The following is a 16257-nucleotide window of genomic DNA, read 5'->3' on the forward strand; positions in this document are numbered from 1 at the left end:
CCTCGAGGCTGCCACCTTGTGGGTCAAACGTGCCGATCCAAAAACAAAGATAGAGTGACATCATATAACCCCGTCCCCTTTTACCATTCACCCAACACTGTGGGTGTGGCTAACTTCAGCTGGGTCACCACCCACCATGACAACCAGGCATACTTAATGAACTGGTGGGTGTGGCCACATAAAAAACACATTTTAATCCCTCTTTCTGTACACTTTTTTGGAAAAAATCTTCCTCCTATAATCATAATACCTGATAATCATGTTATCTCATCCGTAACCCATCCCGAAGATCTTCGGGATTAATTAGGGTCATTAAGCCTTGCCTATCCCGAAAATCACCGGGTTGTATACCATATGTACAGAAAATCTGGCAGTCTACCGTTATGGTCCATGGCTAAACGCTGGCACTGGCAGAAGTCCGTGATTTTTTTTCGATCGCACGTCCACGTGCACGCAAAGTGCTCCCGTGCCAAAACAATGGCTGTTCTGATTTTTAGAGTCCATTTACTCGAAAAAATGCTTTTTATGCCAATGCTGGCATTAGGTGCAGTCATACAATGATGCTAAAAGGATAACACAACATGCAAAAAACCAATGGCTTTTCCATTGCGGTCCTGTGTACATCTGGCCACACACATGCGCGCACGCACGCACGCACGCACGCACGCACGCACGCACGCACGCACGCACGCACGCACGCACGCACGCACATACAGGGTACACACACACACACACACACACACACACACACACACACACACACACACACACACACACACACACACACAAACACACAAACACACAGGGACATGCTGGGCCCCTGATTCAGCCCGGGAAAAAGAGTTGGAGAGGCCCTCATTGCGCGCTATAGAGAGATCTCTCTCTATAGCGCTGCTGCTACTCAAAGATTTGTGACAAAATGGGCCAATTACATGAGTTATATTTCGTCGTTGTCGGGTGGAAACCTTGTATGTCCAAAACCGTTTATTTTGAATTTATCATTTTAAAAATGATTTAAACTAGTGAAAACAGCCAATCTACAAGCACACAACGCCTCGCGGTGACGATTTAGTGACGATTAGTGACGATTTACTTTGTTGGCCGCCCAGCCCCCAAAATGGAACAAAGGCCGACATTTTATTGTCGGCCTGGACCGGCCGGGAATGAAGCAGCCGTTCGGGAGTTGTCCCGCTTTTCCCAATGGCCAGCACGTCCCTGCACACACACACACACACACACACAGACGCTGCTCATGCACTCCATCATGGCGCGCATCATCCGTTGGGAAGCGGCAGCACGGTCCATTCATTCGGTGGAGGATGCGGGCAGGGAGAACAAGCCGTCGTTAATCATGAATATAGGTAGGCCATATCGCTGGCTCCTCGCCATTGATTCTTCTCCTGGGCGTAAGTGGCAATATGGCACTGGATCATGAAGGCAATAAAGGCCTTTTTTAATAGCGCATGTTTGAAGAAACCCATTTAGGCCTAGAATTATTGAATGCTTAAACCAGTGAAAAATAGCAGATCTACAAGCTTGCAGCGCGGCACCGAGTGCCGCGCTGCGAGCTTGTAGATCTACTATTTTTGAAGCGGTGAAAGCAGTGGCTTTGTCTGTCCCGTACCTGTTTTTTGGAGGATTCCCATAGATCCTCAAGGAGTGAGAATGTCTGTCCTGTACATGTCCCGTGCATGCAGAATTGAGGATTGGTCAAGCTTCACATGACAATTTGGCCCTCCAGACAAAATCATTCATTCATTCATTCATTCATTCATTCAGAATTCATAAAAGTATAGAACTAAAGCACATAGAAAGTATAGAACTAAAGCACAGAATGTATCGATCTAGAACACAGATTTCAAAGCTCTAGAACACATAGAATAAAAATTCACTGCTTCACTTCGAACCGAGGTTTGATTTTTGGAAAAAAGTTGTGAAAATGTGTACAAATCTTTGAATATATGCATTTTCAAAGCAAACGTTTGTAACTCAAATTTTGCTTCTGGGTGGTCCCTGGAACTAAATATTTTGAGATGCGGGTCTGTGGCCAAATACATATAATTTTGGGGGTCCTTCACAAGAAAAGGTTTGAGAACCACTGACATAGTAGTCTCTCAAGAACAGACTAACTGAGCTCCAGCTAAGTGAAAAGGGCCTTTTCTTTGACGATGGATAGCCAGATTGCTGACATAGAAACATAGGTTTTTCAAAAAACCTTAGAAGGATTCAAAAGACACTTATAGAATCGGGTCGAAATTCTAATTTTGACGATTTTTCAAAAATAGCAGATCTACAAGCTCGCAGCGCGGCAAGATCGGAGGTTAGGGTTAGTGTAAGGGTTAGAGTTGGCCATGGGTGTCGAAAAGATGACATGTAGAAACAGCGAAGCTATATCCGCATTATTGTGTATTATTATTTTATGCTAACTGTTGAAAGACAGATCTACAAGCTGTGCCGCGCTGCGAGCTTGTAGATCTGCTATTTTTGAAAAAAAGATTTTGACCAGATTCTGTAAGTGTCTTTTGAATCCTTCTAAGATTTTTTAGAAAAACCTATGTTTCTATGTCAGTGGTTCTCAAACTTTTTCATGTGAAGGATGCACCAAAATGGTAGGCATTTGGCCACGGAGCCACATCTCAAAATATTTAGTTCCAGAGACCCCCCAGAAGCAACATTTGAGTTACAAACGTTCACTTTAAAAGTACATATATTCAAAGATTTGCACACATTTTCACAATTTTTTCAAAATAGCAGATCTACAAGCTCGCAGCGCGGCACTCTGTGCCGTCGCTGCGAGCTTGTAGATCTGCTATTTTTCAATAGTTAAAGCATTCAATAATGCTTGGCCTAAATGGCTTAATGACATTATGGCACTTATTAGATTCCCATCTATCTTCTCTGTCTTTGGAATCCATTCCGTTCATTTTCGATCCTGTTTGTTCGTTCTAACGTGTTTCGTGGATCTTCGCTGCACTAATTAGTTGTTGTTCTCTCAGTCTTTGTTGTCGACGTTGTCCTCTCTTTCTATCTGAAGGGGTGAGATTAAAGCTGGCCTCCTGCAAATCACCCCTTCACAGCAGCAATGCTAATGACAATCAATATGCCTGTTTAGATGGAAATCCTTTTAATTTTTAAGACCAGTGTTTCTCAAATGCATGGGGGTACGTGTGTCCTTAGGGCAGGGTTTCCCAAAGTGGGTGACGTGGCACCCTATAGGGTGCCATTATGCCAGTCCAGGGGTGCCACAGAATACTTTGATAACGTGTGACCAGTTCTGTTAGAAACGTCCAAATGTCTGCGATTTTCAAATAGTAGAAACTGCGAAAATAAGATTTATTTAGCTTTTGTGTTTTCTTCGTTTTTTTTTCATATTAACACAGTTTGAATGTTGAAGAGGGTTTTCATTCCACAAGATAGTTGTTTTAAGGTAATTAAATGTCTATGTCTATATGTCAAACTAGGCTGCTTTTGGAAGGAATTGTCTGTGGTTTTGAGGGGCGGAGATGTTTGCGCTCTGAGATTTTCACTAGGGTCGGATTGGTCTAAATAATGCATTGTCTCGCATTGCACGCACGCCCATACATCGTGCTGCATGATCTGTTTGTATTCCTTGTATTGTATGGAATTCATCAATATCACCACAGTAAGTTTAAGCACTTAGGACTTCTATGTTTAGTAAAACAGAGCTGATTTGCACAGTACTTGAGTTCTTTTTAGACCCCAACTCTCTACCAAAAATAGTAGATCCACAAGTGTTGTGAGCTTGTAGATTGGCTATGTTTGGTGAACCTCCCCCCCAGAACAGGGATGCTAGGGTTCAAGTGGATAAACGTCAAGTATAAAAACTATATTTCTCTGTGACATACAGTACCATACCTCAGGTGGAAAGATGTGAATATTTACAATATGATAAAAGATTCTAGAAATAACAGTGTAATTCAGGGGTGCCGTGGATGAAAAGTTTATTTACAGGTGGTGCCCTGCCTTAGAGGACTCAGAGCACACAGACGTGTTTGTACACAAACACATTCCCCCCTCCCCCTCCCCTCTATGACAAGCATCAAACAGGTTGTTGTCTTTGATGCTAACAAGGTGTGCACAACCCCCTTTGAAGTTGAAAGGGAGCAATTAAGAGCTTTGGCTGAGCTCCCCCTCCCTCCACTGTTGATTTTCAAAAGTTAGACCCACCCCCTCCTCCGAGGCTCCGACTCTCATTGGCTTGGTTCTGCCTAAACAAGAGAACCAGTCCGCTCAGAGAGTGGGCGGGTCTATGGGCTGGAGCCAGGCAAGTCCCGACCCACATGTTGAGAACCACTGCTTTAAAGTAAAACATGTGAGCACCTTTTTCCCCTTTTTTTCAATTTTGACAATTCTCTCTCTCCCTCCCTCCCTGCCTCTCTCTCCCATGGTCCAACAGAGGATGAGCTGCAGCTACCTGCTCTGCACCATCCTGCTCTTCGTGGCCGTGCTGCTGGCGGTGACCGTCACGGGCACCATCCTCTTCATGAACCACTACCAGGCGCCCGGACGCATGTCTGACGGCCCGCCGCACGTCTCCACCAACCAGGCAAGAGCACAGGGGCGTCACAGTGGGGGTACGGGGGACGGGGGGGAAGTGGGACTGAGTTACTAGGGCCCAAGGAGGTGGAGGGGCCTTAATTGTTTGATATACTTTAACTATTGAAAAATAGCAGGTATACAAGCTCACAGCGCAGCACCAAGTGCCGCGCTGTGAGCTTGTATATCTGCTATAGCGAGAATTGCCCGTATCACGGGCCGAACATGGCCGACCTCCAAGCTCACAATGCGTCGCAGTGTGCCGCGATGTGAGCTTGGAGGCCGGCTACTCGATATATCCACCAAAATGCTCCTTTTAGAAATGTCAGCCCCTGCCTCTCTAACATTCTCTGCACGTCCCTGCTGCTCCACCCGACCCACAGGACGAGGCCAACGCTCTGGTGACGGTGGAGCGCGGCGACGGCTCGCGCATCAACATCTTCATCGACCCCAACTGCCCCGACTACAACGGCAACTTCCTGCGCCTGGAGGGCGTGCAGACGTCGCTGCTGCACTCGCTGACCGACCACGACGCCGACCTGAAGTCGGTGAAGGGCCAGGACCGTGCGCTGCTGGTCAGCCTGGCCGAGGAGGTGGCAAAGCTGTCGGCGCACGCCGGCCAGCTCAAGATGGACTACGAGTCGCTGCGCCGCGGCCAGGGCAGCCTGGGCCAGGACCTCAACACCCTGCAGACGGAGCAGGGCCGCCTCATCCAGGTGGGTGACGTCAATGCACACACACACACCCGTGCATGCACGCACGCACACACACACACACACACACACACACACGCGCGCATGCACGCACACACACACACACACACACACACACACACACACACACACACACACACACACACACCTGGCGATCGCTTATCTCCTGATTAGGGAGTCTTACTGGTCGTTAATGATAATTACATTGGTGTTATCGATGTGGGTTGGACGCTACCATATCCACTTGGGTTGAGAGCGATTTTTTAAATGATATCTTTATCTTTATCATGCCAGGTGGGAATGACACTTAAAGCTATACTGTGTAAGTTGCTAAACTAGTGGTCAGTAGCGGTATTGCTTTTTTCGGCCGTTTTTCGCCCGGAGTCGTCGCGGACCACCGCCGCGGACCACCGGAGCGGCGCCGCAAACCACCGCGACAATACGAATCCGTGGAGGGGTAGAACCATGGTAGAACGTAATTTTCTGGCCAGGATTTGGGGATTAAGAGGTTAAGAATCCTTCACCATCGTAAACACTGTAGCTGAGGGAAGCTACTTCCTGAAGATACTGCAGATACGCGTGTGATTGGCCGGTAGTGTACCATGTGTTTATGATCCGCGATATGATTGGCCAACGTATACACAACGTATACAGATGATGCAGATGACGTCATTTTTCCGCGAAATTCTCCCCCCCTCACGGCTCATAGAAAACATATAAAGAGAAGGCTTTAGAAGCTGAAATTAACGGAGTGGGGGTTCTAAAACTTCAGCGATTTAACAGTTGGGACAATTTTAAGATTTGTTTTATAAAAAAAGTTACATGGTATAACTTTAAGCATGGTAGCAAGGCAATAGATCGCTGCTGCCCCTTGTGGCCCAGAAGTGAATCACGTGACTCAGTCATTTGTGGGACAAGACCAAAGTTATTATGCCGATCTCAGCAGCAAGCAACTAACTGTACTAAACTGAAATATGGCGAAACGAGGTTTTTACCCCGACAGCGGCGAAATAATCCCGAGCCGGGGAGAAAAGCAGACAGCTTTGACCACAGACGTGGTATTGCCGAGTTTCTCTGTTTCTCGTCCAACACTCCAAAGGGCTCTGTCCATCAAACCATGCGGTTCAAGCACAAAGCGGGGGGAACATTTAAAAATAGAGCGAATCTCTCTGAGATGCTTTAAGTCCGCCAAGAACTGGCGTTTTGGGGTTTAAGTCAGGAGAGAGTGAAGGGAATGAAGAACTATTTGTAAGCAAGGGCCTGGACATTGTTGGTTATTGTCGAGGACCGGAGAATATGTTTTCCCCTGTCTGTCTGTCTGTCTGTCTGTCTGTCTGTCTGTCTGTCTGTCTGTCTGTCTGTCTGTCTGTCTGTCTGTCTGTCTGTCTGTCTGTCTGTCTGTCTGTCTGTCTGTCTGTCCGTCCGTCCGTCCGTCCGTCCGTCCGTCCGCCCGTCCGTCCGTCCGTCCGTCCGTCCGTCCGTCCGTCCGTCCGTCCGTCCGTCCGTCCGTCCGTCCGTCCGTCCGTCCGTCCGTCCGTCCGTCCGTCCGTCCGTCCGTCCGTCCGTCCGTCCGTCCGTCCGTCCGTCCGTCCGTCCGTCCGTCCGTCCGTCCGTCCGTCCGTCCGTCTGTCTTGAACCGTAGGTCGAACAATCACATTGGATTCCTTGGATCATGACACAACTCCCCATTCAGGCCCCTGGCCATTTGTGCTAGACTAGACTTTCCTCTATTTGGAACTCCTACAACCTTTGTCCGGAACTCACACAAATCGGTGCACATTATATCTGAAGTCATGAGATCAATATATAGCGGTCAGACTTCTCATGTACCATTCCAATTGTCTGTAACAATTTTCTAGTTAAGGGAATCGTGCTCTTAAATTCGAGGCCAAATATGGAACTAGCAGGTAAAAAAAAAATAGAAGATTAGAGGAAATAAATCAAGAATTAATCATCAATATAAAGTAATTACTGACAACAGGCCATGGTAATGTTTATATCAGCGCTAAGGGGCGTTAACCCTCTTAGCTGTGACATAATCACCGTTGTGAGTTATGGGTTTTGTAAAGTGCTTAGACACATCGCAATTAGAGCTGTTTTTAATAGCATTTCATTACAACAAGAATGATTTTTTTTATACATATATTATTTTTTTATAAGAAAGCAAGCCCCAACAGCTGCCTTAACCAATAAAAACAGCAAAGCATCTGTGCCATTTTCTATTTTAGCGTTGATCTACAAGCTCACAGCGCGTCACTTCATGCTGTGCAGAGAGTTTGTGCATCTGCTAACCTTGAACATTTTAGAAAGAATCTTGAAAGTGTTCGAAAAATCTTGAATAACTTTGAATTATTTAACTCAAATCCTCTCTTCTGGGGATCACAAAACATTTCAAACATATACATTTGGGGGTCCTTGGCACAGGAAAATAATAGATCTACGGATTCAGAAGGCATTTGTAGAATCGGCAGGGGTCTTCGTTCAGTCCAAGGACCCCTTATTGAGGGAGAGATGAAGCAGGGACCCCCACAACCTGTTCATAGATTCCATATAGTTGCAACGTTTGACAGCACAATCATCAGTGTATTTTGGATTCATGTCAATGTGTTTTCAGATATTTAACCACTTGAACCTTCAATACTTAATAAACTTGACCCTTCACTCTGTACTTAGTCTGCTCTTTTTCCCCTCAACACTAAACCCCTTTGCCTAAAATAGCTGATCTAAAAGCTCTCAACGCCTCGCGTTGTGAGGCGTTGAGAGCTTATAGGTATCTGCTATTTTTGGCTAAAGTTCACAGGAAATACAATGTTTCTATCCCACAAAGATTTGGAGGACCCCCTGTAGTAACCCTGAGGACCACCTAGGGGTCCCAGACCCCCTGTTGAAGACCCCTTGCTTTATGGGTTAACGAGCAAGGCCCGGTTGCTATGCAACGGTTACATTTAAATGTGAGATATAAATGTCAGCTCTATCCGTCTCTCTGTCATTTGCCATTCCTCATACCTGCCGTAGATGTCTCGTGACATTTCGGCGGCGCGCACCTTTGGCATTGACGATTTAAAAATACCTATTTTCCTTTCGCTGATTTGACATACAGCCCATTCAGTTTGCTGAATTGTATTTGCTTCATTTAGCCTTTTTTTATCCTTCAATTTCAGCTGTCTGCACCTCAGTGCCATCCTTTGAAAGTGATTTTATTTCATGTTTTATCTTTTTTTGTTCCTCCCAGAGACATGCGTTGCTCTATCAACTCCTCCATAGATTTGCCTCCATGGAGGTCAAAGTTCCCGTTGAGTGATTTCATTTCATTCTTAGCCATGAAGTGATATGTACCTTCACAAAAGACATTAAGCCTGGCTATACATAGCCATGGTAGATGGATATTATAGCACACCTGTCACGCAATCAGATACAATAGCATGGTTTGAAATACCCATTTTATACATGGATTTATTACCAGTAAGACTCCCTAATCAGGAGATAAGCGAGCGTCAGGTCACATGTATACGAAATGTGACAGATCCATGTTTATGACGTGAGTCTAGACATACTCCATTGTTGAGGTTTTTGATTTTTTGGCATAAATCAGGACTATTGAACACCCTTTACATCTGAGTGTTGGTTAAAATAATATTGAACCAATGGAAAGTAGTAAAAAGTGCTTGGGACAAAACCTCCTAACTCCACTTGAGCTAATTTTCCCGAAAATGAACATTTTGGAGTTAGAAGGTTTCGGTCCGACAGCAGAGATATCTAGGAAGGGACTCTTGGGCGCACCATTGGTCTGGTTGTCAAACTTAGCACAAACATTCGGGGGACTGCCATCAGATAGCCACACCCCCCTGGACAGCAGCTGTAGTGCCAGTTACTTCAGTACCATTGGCCAGCACTGCAGCTAAAGTTACTTCAGTTCCATGGACAGCAGCTACTGTTACTACAGTACGAAGGACAGCAGCTACAGTTACTTCAGTACGAAGGACAGCAGCTACAGTTACTTCAGTACGAAGGACAGCAGCTACAGTTACTTCAGTACCATGGACAGCAGCTACAGTTACTTCAGCACCATGGACAGCAGCTACAGTTACTTCAGTACCATGGACAGCAGCTACAGTTACTTCAGTACCATGGACAGCAGCTACAGTTACTACAGTACGAAGGACAGCAGCTACAGTTACTTAAGCACCATGGACAGTAGCTACAGTTACTTCAGTACCATGGACAGCAGCTACAGTTACTTCAGTACCATGGACAGCAGCTACAGTTACTTCAGTACCATGGACAGCAGCTACAGTTACTTCAGTGCCATGGACAGCAGCTACAGTTACTTCAGCACCATGGACAGAAGCTACAGTTACTTCAGTACCATGGACAGCAGCTACAGTTACTTCAGTACCATGGACAGCAGCTACAGTTACTACAGTACGAAGGACAGCAGCTACAGTTACTTAAGTACGAAGGACAGCAGCTACAGTTACTTCATTACCGTGGACAGCAGCTACAGTTACTACAGTACCATTGGCCAGCACTGCAGCTAAAGTTACTTCAGTACCATTGACAGCAGCTACAGTTACTTCAGTACCATGGACAGCAGCTACAGTTACTTCAGTACCATTGACAGCAACTACAGTTACTTAAGCACCATGGACAGTAGCTACAGTTACTTCAGTACCATGGACAGCAGCTACAGTTACTTCAGTACCATGGACAGCAGCTACAGTTACTTCAGTCCCATGGACATCAGTTACAAGCTCACAACGCGTCGCATGGCGACACATTGTGAGCTTAAGTGGTTTATGTTTTATAATATTGTAATTTAGATCTGCAAAGTAATTGTAACTAAAGTTTTCAAATAATTGTAATGGAGTAAAAGTACAATATTTGGATCTGAAATGTAGTGGAGTAGAAGTAAAAGTATGGGAAATTGGAAATACTCAAGTAAAGTACAAATACCTCAACACTGCACTTAAATAAAGTACTTAAGTAAAAGTTACTTTACACCACTGGTTACTTCAATAATACACAAAAGGTTAATGTCGCAGCTGTGACATAATCACAACATAATATGCCGTACCACTGCTTCTGGTACATTATCACTTAATTATTCATCAGCCCTGGCTCAGATCTGCACAGAGGGCTGTGATAGCTGATTTAATTCCACTGGGATCCCCCGCTATCTATCACTGTGTGAGGAAAATGTCGTGTTTGTTGTTCGGTATAGGTTACCACCAGAGAAGGAATAATAATCATCATTAGCGTCGCAGAAATGCACGCATCTATTCAGATGAAGTGATACTACCACACAATGTGTCCCTGTAACTATATGTTTAGCACACGCGTTATTGTTTAAACACATCATTTGACTATTTTTCCCCCTCGGTTCGTGCGCTGTCTACATTGATTTATTTGACTAAAACATATTATAAATGTGCACTATGGTGCAATACTTTACACTGGTGCGTGTGTGTTTGTGTGTGTGTGTGTGTGTGTGTGTGTGTGTGTGTGTGTGTGTGTGTGTGTGTGTGTGAGTGCGTGCGTGCGTGCGTGCGTGCGTGCGTGCGGTTACGTGTGTGTGTGTGTGTGTGTGCGTGCACGAGCAAGCGCCCTTTGGGGATTAGCCCCTCTAGTCTGTATTGAATGGATGTCATAGCCGCCAGCCTTGCGGTGCACACAATCAGACACACTGGGTAAGATTTACTAAGCCATTTGGCGCTGAATCCCTATATGCACAGAAATGGCACATTTTCCCATAATGCATAATGCATAATATGGACGAGGGGAAGCGGATGGAATTTTGCCTTGCGCATTCGTTCGCAAAGTGGGGTTCCGGGGGGTCCCCAGCAAAACGTGTTACCTTGGCTATTTGAAAATAGCAGATGTACATATCGATGGCCACAATGCAAAACCTCCTATCTGGAAAATTCACTTTGTTGGGAAAACGAAAAGGAAAATGTAAAAAAAACGCAAAACCTCCTATCTACTATTTCGACTATTTCTAGGTAAAAAAAATATTCTATCTTCGGTTGACAACATGCTGTCGTAAACACTTTTTACAACACTTAATTGAGATCAAGACATTCTACAGGTCTGTTAAAAAGTATTACCATTAACATTTTTCATCAAAGGTTTCACCACCTGACACCAATCATTAGCAATCAACAAGGAAATGCAGATAGGAGGAGGTTTTGAGCTTCATTATTTTTGCAAACCTGTCAAATGTCATGTTCTAGTCACATTTTTGGCAAAATGAGAGGCCATTTCAAAACTTCACCCGTCCTGCCATTGGCAAGACGGTAGATTTCCAGTGGTTTGGCAGAACCTTCTCTGACTTTGAAGTTAAAATCTACCCATACCCATTCTTTGAAAGGCAAAACAGGGAAAGAAACCTGTGGAGAAAATGCATTTGAAGGAGATTTTCAGAAACGGCACACCTGTACAAGCTCGCAGCGAGTCACTTCTTGAAAGTGTTTGAAAAAAATGTTGGTCTGGGGGGCGAATGTTCGTCAAAGATCTGCGTTTTACAAGCTCACACGTGTTTCTGCATTTCAGCTTGTACTGTACTTGTGTAGAGGGGGGAAAAAGAAGCGGACCTAGTATAGAGCCCCGAAGGACTCCGGTCAACTAAGTAAACAGGATGTAAGTAATTAAGGCATATCAGACACAACATAGGCATAGATATATTGAAGAAAAATAGATATTTAAAAATATGATTATTGTTAATTACAGTATTCCACTGAACCGAGACTGCCGCACCTTGAAACAATTATTTTTAATAACATTTGGTGTCTCAGAAGAGAAGATGTAAATTTCCCTTTTAGGAGAACAGCTGGTGTTAGTTCTCTTGAGACAGCTGCAGTAATTGCCGCTGCTTGGTCTCACAGTGCACTGTGAAAAAACTAAAACAACAACAACAAAAACAATGTTTCCTGTTGTTTTGTATGTACGAGCTCCAATATTATTAATGTAGCATAATGTTATAGCATGGCTTTGGCGAAGCGTGACACATCAACTCAGCTGCATCTACAGCTCAGTGTTTGAAAACAAGACTAGAGACACACAGAGACACAGACACAATCAGCTCAAAAACGCCTCGCAAAGCAATGCATTTGGGCCACTGTTGATTCGGTCGACACTGAGGAAAACTAAATAATAACTAAATACAAACTAAGCATATGATAACTAAAACTAAGACCAAATGGACTGTCAATTTTGTCAAACAAATAAAAAACTAGGCTAAAATGTTAGCCTCTTGGTTAAGAGGTCCATTGAGCATTGTGAGTTTGAAAAGAGCTTAAAGCTTGACTAAAACTAAAACCTTTCAGATTACTAAAATGTGACTAAAACCAAATGTAATTTTATTCAAAAGACTATGACTAAAACTACATCAAAATTTACCAAATCAATTAAGGAAAACATGTATTGAAAACTGACTTAATCTGGCTCATAATCTAATAGTGGTCGCTTTGATCCACAACAACGACAACGACAACGTAGCGTTGGCAGGAATGATGGTGCCTCACCCCACGGAGGTTAGGGTTAGGGTTAGGCATAGTTTTACTGAGGTTAAGGTTAGGGTTAGGGTTAGAGTTAGGCATAGTAAGCTAATGGCTAAACACAGATGAGCTAGGCTAGTAGAAAAACAAAGAAAGAGTGGTCGCAAACGAGTGACGTCAGCGACTACACAAGTGAATGGTTGTTGTCGCAATCTCATGGTGAATATGCAGAATTATACAGGTGCGCTGATAAGAGACTATCAAAGTGAATTGATCCAGGTGGTGTTAGGGGTGTGTGGTGAACTACAAAACGAGCGCTCTTACCCCAATCTCACTGAGTTACCCAAACTGACTGTAACTGACTGTAATGTCGCACATTAAGCTTATTATTGCCTGTGGGGACTTCCCTGAGCTATGGGGGGAGGTTTCATGATGTCACCAAAATGAGTATGGCTCTTCCTCTGGTGAGGACACAGCCTATACTGTATTGATTTGGGGACCCTTTGACATGGACAAAGCTGGAGAGGCAGCTCCTTTAAGTGCTTCCATTGTTGCAGGTGGTGGTCGTTGGCAGAGCACAGCGGGGGGCCAGCGAGGCTAAGTGGGGCTGCCGGTGGTTGGGTTGCAGTGGTGTAAAGTAACTAAGCACATTTACGCAATTACTGTACGTATGTACAGCTTTGAGATATTTGCACTTTACTTGAGTATTTCCACTATGTCTCAGAGGCAAATATTGTACTTTTACTCCACTACAATTATTTAAAAACTTGAGTTACTAGTTACTTTGCAGATATATACCAGTAAGACTCCCTAATCAGGAGATAAGCGACCGTCAGGTCGCAGCGTGATTTTAGGTCCAAAAATGTGTTAAAAAAATCGGCCTGATGGTGGCACTATATGGGACATATCCATGTTCATGAGATGAGTGTAAACATACCATGTACCGATTTGTGTGAAAGGAGCAGTGTTCAAAATGGGTTTTAAAAAAACGGTCTGAAGGTGGCGCTATACGGGACAGATCCATGTTGAAGACATGAGTGTAAACATACCATGTACCGATTTGCGTGATTTTAGGGCACAAATTGTAGGAGCTGTGTCCGTAAATGTCTTTTGCAAGAACCGGCCTCATGGTGGCGGGGTATGTGAGAAAAGAGGAGATCTATGTTGATGAGATGTGTGTAGACATCTCTCTGTCTGTGGCAGAGCAAAGCGTTGAGCAGCCGATTTGGGGGCGTCATTTGGTCGTTTTTTTGTCTTTTTGGCGGGGGTCCCTGGGGGTCCCTGATTGAGCTGGGGGGGTCCCCGGAAGGGTGGAGGTTGTGGATTGGTAGACAAGGAGTGTGTGTGGAGAATTTCACATGGATAGGGGAAATGATGGCGGAGATATGAGTAGGGCAAAAGTGTGACGTGACGTGACGTGACGTGACATGACATGACATGACATGACATGACATGACATGACATGACATGACATGACAGACTGACGGACAGACGGATAGGTGGAGGTTTTGATAGTAACTGCGACCTGACGGTCACAATAATATTACTAGTAAGACACCTAGGGCAACATGCGACCTCGGTGAGGTTGCGCCATGTTTTGAAACTCGCAAAAAGGCAAGAAACCACTCCATTCCCATTATAAAGCAGAATCCGCCTCCATAGAATTTAACTTTGAAGTCAGAGAAGGTCATGAAAATAGCAACAATAGCTGATCGACAAACTCAATGTTCTGCCAATCCACTGAAATCTACCGTCTTGCCAATGGCCGGACGTGTGAGGTTTTGAAATGGCACATTTTGATATCAACACTTTCATACTTTCACTCAAGTACATTTTGAACTACGGACCTTCACTTGTAACAAAGTATTTCTACATCGCAGAGTGCTTTTTCCCACCACTGTTTGGTTGCATTGACAGCCAGGAGCGTCACAAGGAGGGGGAAAGTGGGACTGAGTTACTAGGGCCCAAGGTGGAGGGGCCGTAATTATTGTATACTTTAGCTATTGAAAAATAGCAGATATACAAGCTCACAGCGCGGCACCGAGTGCCGTGCTGCGAGCATGTAGATCTGCTATTTTTGAAAAGTCGTGAGAATGTGTGCAAATCTTTGAATATATGAATTTTTTAAGCAAACATTTGTAACTCAAATTTTGATTCTGGCGGGTCCCTGGAACAAAATATTTTGAGATGGGGGTCTATGGCCAAACACATCATTTTGGGGGTCCTTGACGTGAAAAGGTTTGAGCACCACTGACATAGAAACATAGCTTTTAAAAAAAAAGAAACTAAGAGGGATTTGAAATTCAAGACTTTTCAATAGGTTAGACTTTTCATTTTTTTTTTTTTTTAATAGCAGAATCTGGTGTGACACCCCTGACTGGTCGGTTGCATTGGCAGCGCAGGGACGACCCCGGGTGATTGATTTGTTCTTGGCGAGTGAGGCGCGGGCCGTATGCGCGAGACACTGTTTCAGGCTGACACCCCGATGTGACTGTGTGATCTATCGGTCGCCCGTGGCCGGGGACTTCGTGATTTATATGGTGACACGCAGCTGACTGTGCCATTGTTAGTAATGGCTCTGCGTGAGCGCAAACATGCCCCCATAGGAGAGTTGTTGCACCTCACAGAGAGAGAGAGAGAGAGAGAGAGAGAGAGAGAGAGAGAGAGAGAGAGAGAGAGGGAGGAACCGTATCCCACAATGCCCCCGAGGTGAGGCGCCGGGATGTGATTGGATTGTGGTTTTGAAACCACGTCTCTTTTAAGATGTTCCAATGATGGATGTGTTCGTTCCTGGCTTTTAGTGTTCACTTACAGTCCTTTGCATTCACACTATAGGGCAATTACTTGACGGCGAAGCATTATTTTGTATAATTTGTACTTTGTGTCATACTGTATATCAATGAATCAATCTGAAAACAGATTTTGTTTGTAGTACACACAATAGTGAACAGTTTACAGTTTACAGTTTAGGCATTTAGCAGACACTTTTAATTCAAAGCGACGTACAATAAGCAGGTAATACACATCACTATAATAAGCAGAAGATAATATGTCAGTACATTAACAACAATATAACAAATGCATAGGAATATAAATCTACATTCAACATTTCTAAAACCTAAAATAAATGCTATCTAGCTTCAAGTAATTGTCATTGATGGTCATTGAGGGAAGGGGGAGTGTTAAGCCTCGATCAGAGTCTACGGTGAAGAGCTATCCACCGCAAATGTTAGGTGGAAAGCTTTCCACCTCAAGTCAGAAAATAAGTGAAGGCCATGATAGTCCGTCACGGTGGAGTCCTATTCACCGTGACTGACTGGTCTAGATCGACCAATCAGTGAACAGGGTGAAGAGCCTATCTGTCTGAAAGTAAAAACAGAGATATGTGTCAGGACTCGCGGTGGAAAGCTCTTCACCGCGACGAATGACGTAACGTTGTAGTTTTATGACTCAAAAAGACTACACCGACTCTGATCGAGGCTTTACAGTAGTGC

The 16257-nt window shown here is 44.4% G+C and overlaps 1 protein-coding gene across 1 annotated transcript in view; it reads left to right on the plus strand.

Annotated features, from left to right (window-relative positions):
• The window catches only part of fibcd1b (fibrinogen C domain containing 1b), a gene marked incomplete at both ends in the record, with an annotated part of 511759 nt that overhangs the window by 143403 nt on the left and 352099 nt on the right, over nucleotides 1-16257 (plus strand). Inside the window, 2 exons of the mRNA XM_080743825.1 lie at nucleotides 4418-4567; nucleotides 4941-5273. Coding sequence (XP_080599951.1) covers nucleotides 4418-4567; nucleotides 4941-5273 — 483 coding nt within the window. The remainder of the gene's footprint in view (nucleotides 1-4417; nucleotides 4568-4940; nucleotides 5274-16257) is intronic.

Source organism: Nannobrachium achirus (assembly GCF_963921795.1).
Source record: "Nannobrachium achirus genome assembly, chromosome: 15".
In the NCBI taxonomy this organism is placed as follows: domain Eukaryota; kingdom Metazoa; phylum Chordata; class Actinopteri; order Myctophiformes; family Myctophidae; genus Nannobrachium; species Nannobrachium achirus.